Source organism: Carassius carassius, chromosome 33 (assembly GCF_963082965.1).
Source record: "Carassius carassius chromosome 33, fCarCar2.1, whole genome shotgun sequence".
NCBI classification, from domain to species: Eukaryota; Metazoa; Chordata; class Actinopteri; order Cypriniformes; family Cyprinidae; genus Carassius; species Carassius carassius.
The window spans coordinates 14,428-20,000 of NC_081787.1; the positions used below are offsets into that span (position 1 = coordinate 14,428).

Genomic DNA, 5,573 nt, shown 5'->3' on the forward strand with positions numbered 1-5,573 from the left:
GACTGATCTTTGAATATTTTTTTTACCATGGGGTAAAAGAAGAGTTGATCTTTATTTTATATTGTTTGTATAACATTGTAATTTACTTTCTTATTATTTCCACTTTATATAAAAAAGGGAACAATTACATCCCAAGTTCAGATCTAACTTGTGTCTGTTGTGTCTCACCACAAGCCTTCACCTCCTTTACGATCTCTAAATCTTCTGATCGATTCAGTTCTCTCTGTAATAACAGCAATCCTTCCTTAGACACGTGTTACAGTAACGTTATATTGTAATGCATTACTTTTAAAAGAAACTTTCCCTAACACTGTAATGTACAGTCAGTCTCATTCAGACCGTGCACGCCTGCGCTGCTTGATCAAACTCTCACTGATGACACTACGAGAATGGCTCTGTGATGAAGATGATGGTGGTGATGATGATGATAAGTGCGCGCTTCTCGTTTCTCTCTGATCCGGATCATGACGCAGCTCGAGCTCCAGTGGGGATGAAGCCAGGTCAGAGCCGGTATAATACAAGCTCTTTTGTTGGAGTTCTCTGGCCCGGATCGGTTTCATCTAATTGTGAAGAGGCTGCTTCAGATTTCAGCCGCGTTTCGCAATCCGTCTTTAATGCGCGCGCACGCAGATTTCACGCTGACCACATTCTTCTGATTGTTGGGTCCGTTATACGAGTCTGCGGTCAACAAAGGGCCGTCCATACAGAAAGAGCCTTTGACCAGTGGAACACGAGACCCTAACAGCTCGCTGGAGCTTCACACCTGACCGCAGTGCGAGGAGAAGCTTGGAGACGCCGTGAGGAGCGCGCGCGTCCGGTTGGTGAGGTTTGGTGGGCGCGTGTTTCTCAGCGTTTCTTGGCACCGTCGCTTTTTTTCCAGGAGCTCGATGAATGAAACTCGATCCGTGATAATCTCCTGGGCTTTGTAGGAGGTATATAACGGCGATGGACGCGCACTGAGCATGTCCGTATCTCTGCGCGCTTTCGATCCCCGACGACGTTCACCCGGAGCCGCTGCTGCTGATCCACGGCCTGGACATAATGTATCCGAGCAAGTCCACCCCCTCTTCATCCTCCTCCTCATCCTCGAACGCGGAGAAGAAACTTTTCTCCAAGCTCAAGGTGAATCTGACCAAGAAGTACCCGCAGAAGAACGCGGAGATACTGAGCGGACAGTACGGAGCTAACCTGCTGCTGATCGGCGTGTCCGTGATGCTTGCGCTCGCCCAGCACGGTCCCGCGGTGAAGAACGAGCACCTGCTGGCCTTCATCACGGCTCTGATGCTCGTGCAGCTCGTGTGGATGCTCTGCTACATGATCCGGAGGGAACGGGAGCGCGGTCCGGTGCCGGAGAGGGACGCGCACGCGAGCACCAGCTGGATCCGAGGTGAGCGGCTGACGCGCGTCAGAATGCTACCGAACGCTTTGCTGCGTGCGCGTGCGTGAGAGTGAATGATTGTGCCGTGTGTCCAGGGGGTCTGACGATGCTGGCCTTGCTGTCGCTCATCATGGACGCGTTCCGCATCGGCTCTTTCGTCGGATATCTTTCCTGCGTCTCCGCCGTGCTCGGAGTCTATCCCATCGTGCACGCGCTGCACACCATATCTCAGGTGAGAGCGCGCATCTGTCAAGCACCCGGGGTCAAGACACGAGTGTTTCCAAAGCATCTTGGGGGGGCAAGTGTTTGCATGATTAATGAGGATAAGTCACCCATTCAATTGATAAATTAACGGCTACTTAAAGATGTAAAGGGAACTGAACTACTATAGTATTAATTAAAAAGAAACTGACATTGAGAATCAATCTCTTGCTCTCCTTATGTTTCTATATGCGTGTTAACAATTCAGCAGCAAATGAAGACTGACGCCAGGACGTGGTTTTTCAAAAAAAAAAAACTTTTTACTTCGATTTCAGTTTAATAAGAAATAATTGAAGTCACATAAATCACTGTTTACGCAACTCACTTATAGAACACTGCTCATTTGTATTACACTGCTCACTTATATCACATTAATCACTTACATTACACTGCTTACTTACATTATTTACTTGTATTACATTTCTCCCTTATATTACACTGCTCCCTACTGTTGTTTTTAAGGTGTTTTTCACCTTCTCCGAGAGAGGATGCATTTCGGTGACGCCTGTAGTTGTCCACGCGATGTCCGTTACGCTCTCGCAGAATAAAGCGTCAGCTACTTCGCAGCCGGCTTGCCTTTTCTCCGCTCATACCAAATCCTCGAAAATCCTCGTTTATACAACTTCCCTCCCTTTGTAGATTCTTGTTTGATGTTTAAATTGGGTTTTGGTGGTCCTAATTCTTTAATTGCCAATGTATCCTTATTGCTACGATGAATGAATGGTCTTTCTTTGAATGACACGATAGAATTAATCTGCGCTGAGGTAACGTGTGCCGTGATATATCGATTTAAGTTCAGCTGACAACTGAATTTGCATAGCCGTCTCTCTGAGTTTTTTTTTAAAGATATTAAAGAAGTTTTTCATTTTTTATTGTTGTTAAGATTAAAAATAGTTTTTTAAATATTATTGGATGTCACTGTTCCCACCAGTTGTTGCATAAGTTAAGGTTACGCACGATGACGAAAGCACGTTAGGGCTAGCCCTCCCGGAACCGGCACTGCTCGGAAGCTAAAAGAAATCTGCTCTTAAATCATGTTAAAACACAAACATTGTATATTAAACATCATTCATGGAGCGTTTTTCTGAAATTTTCTATAGTTCTCTAACCTTTTTCAAATGTAGCTACTTGTACAAGCTTTTTGTACAATGATAAAATGAAACGTTCCTTTAACATTTATAAAACCTAAGAAAAAGGTTTTAACAACTTTTGAAAAACTAGACTTTCATAACTTTAGCAAAACATTCTTACTTCAAAATGAACCGTAAAATAACAGTATTAATTTGAAGCTGAATCGAATCGAGTTCCAGCTGTAACGCAGCTCTGCAGAAGACAGGTGTGTGATTATTCAGAGCAGCTCAGGTGTGAAGTTCACTGAACCACGTGTCTGTCTGCTCTCCACTGCAGGTGCACTTCCTCTGGTTCCACATCAGAGATGTCATCAAGAAATATGAAACGTTTGAAAGGTACAGACACTCTTCTCCGTCTTCTTCATGTAGCAGAGAGACTCAGTGCTGAAGTTCTGCAAAACACAAACATTTACAGTCATGCTTTTTTTCAAAAGTGACTTATGCAGTTTCATCAGTTCACTGCGTAGTTCACTCTACAGTGCACTTTACATACTATTTAATGCATGTAATTAAATTAGAGATGCTGATGAAGAAGCCTTAGCTTCACATGATGAATCCGATCATGTGAAACAGAGATGTGTGTGTGTGTGTGTGTGTGTGTGTGTGTGTTGAGCAGGTTTGGAGTGATTCACGCCGTCTTCACGAACCTGCTGCTGTGGTGTAATGGAGTGATGTCAGAATCTGAACATTTCTTCAACACCCACAGGAGACGCCTGACCGAGCTGGGATACGACAATCTCTCCACAGGTGTGTGTGTGTGTGTGTGTGTGTGTGTGAGAGCGAGCAGACACTAGTGTTTGTTATATCCTTAGTAAGAAGCAATGAGACATTTGAAAATATAGAATTTTTTAATTAACCAAATTAAGTAGCAGAACAGTACAGCAGAGGTGGAAGTGTCTCTCACTCTTCTATTCTCAACAAAACATGTACCCAAAACCTCTATCGCCACCTACTGGCCAATATGCACAACAGAACACTATCTATCTGGTGGCAGAAAATTACAGTTTGCATGGAATAAAATAATAAAAAGGGTAATTTTGAGTTTATATTTAAAAAGTCTTTCTTGCAATTCCGAGATTATATCTCCCACCACCTTTCGACAAACTGGTAATTGTTGAGTCAAGTTATAAAGTCCAAACTAGGAGAACACATTTTGTACCGCTGCTTAATTCTGAGCCAGCACCGGTGAGCCTGTCGAAAAGCTTCTGTCTCTGGCTTGCTGTTTCCGTCTGTTTCCGCTGATTTCTTTGTTGTTGTATGACAGTTTCTTTGAGAGTTGCTAGTTTAAGCAGCTCAAAGCTTGTCCTGAGCTCTCGACTGAACAACACATGAGCTGGTGACACTTTTGTAGTTGTGTGTGGAGTACTGGGATACTACAGCAAGAAGTTATGAAGGCGTTGATGAAATGTGCATAGCCCAAACAAAGCTTTCAAAGCATGTTTCATGGTTTGGATGAACCTTTCTGCTAGCCCATTTGTAAAATAGCATTCTGTCCTCGACTGGACCTGCGATGCCATGGTTTCTCCAGATATTCCCACCAGTGCAGCGGTGCCAGTTGTGCTCTGACATCACATACATGTTTGGCCATCCACTCCTGGCCACCAGAAGTAACTCCTGGCGATCTCTTTCATACGGATCAGACCACGGTGTCCTGCATGTAGCTGTTTCAGCGCTGAATTACACAGAGCTGGTGGAACCGAAATCTCTCTGCAATTACTAAGGGTTTTGGAGAGAAATGTGCTTTGAGAGTGTACACCAATTAGTAGAGACTGCAAGACCTGGATTGAGTGTGTCAGACAAAGGAGAGATGTGGCACCTCCAGGAACGTTTTTGGGAACCACTGACTTAAAGACTTGCAAAAGCGACAATGCCTTCTGTTTTATCCTGGTGAACTTGAGCAAGAACAGCACCCAGACCGTATTCATCTGTAGATATCACTGTAGGCAAATCTGGGTCATGAGGTGATCCTCATCAGGTTGGATTCCTTGCGTGTTTATTGTATGCAGGGCCAGTTCTTGACATGAAGGACGATGTGGAGCTTACAGGTAAGCATCCAAGATGTGCATCTGCAGGTGGAGACTTTCCATGTGTCACTTGCACAGGAACTGAGCTATTACTTGATAATAATTTGGCTTGTTCACCAGCTTCTGTTTGAGTGCACAACACATCAGTGTGTTTCAGAGCGCTCTGCTCACTGCTATAGTCTGTCTCTCCTTCTCTCTGTCTCTCGAGCAGATGTGTGTGTGTTTTCACTTTATTCTACACCTTTATAATAAAGGCTCTTTATTGGTATTGATGGTTCCATTAAGAACCTTTCACATCCTAACTAAAGGTTCTTTATAGTGGAAATTATTAAAACATTTCTCACACTGTAATAAAATGTGCAAATAAAGTGCAGTTCTTTTGAACTGTATCTATTCATCTGTGAATCCTGAAAAATAAAATCTATCACAGTTTCCACAGAAATATTGTGCAGCACGACTGTGTTCATCATTGATAATAATCAGAAATGTTTCTTGAGCAGTAAATCATCATATTATTCTGATTTCTGAAGATCATGTGACACTGAAGACTGGAGGAATGATGCTGAAAATACAGCGGAGCATCACAGAAATACATTATATATAATAATCTCATAAAAATCTCCTGTTAATGATCAAGTAGAAGGCTTTGCTGTAGTTTGATGGTGTCAGAGAGATGGTGAAATAATGAATTTGTTCTGGTTTATTGATTTTCTTTTTTTAATTCCTCCTCAAGCTCCAGTGGACTCTCTTCACAGACACTGATGATGTGTTTCCTCTCAT

The 5,573-nt window shown here is 43.2% G+C and overlaps 1 protein-coding gene across 1 annotated transcript in view; it reads left to right on the top strand.

The window, feature by feature from the left end:
• Positions 1 to 727: 727 nt before the first annotated feature.
• Positions 728 to 5,573, top strand: part of LOC132113443 (proton channel OTOP1-like) — a 10,960-nt gene continuing 6,114 nt past the window's right edge. Inside the window, exons 1-4 of the mRNA XM_059521200.1 lie at positions 728 to 1,387; positions 1,474 to 1,610; positions 3,047 to 3,105; positions 3,386 to 3,516. Of these exons, the coding sequence (XP_059377183.1) occupies positions 1,042 to 1,387; positions 1,474 to 1,610; positions 3,047 to 3,105; positions 3,386 to 3,516 (673 nt within the window). The 5' untranslated portion in view covers positions 728 to 1,041. The remainder of the gene's footprint in view (positions 1,388 to 1,473; positions 1,611 to 3,046; positions 3,106 to 3,385; positions 3,517 to 5,573) is intronic.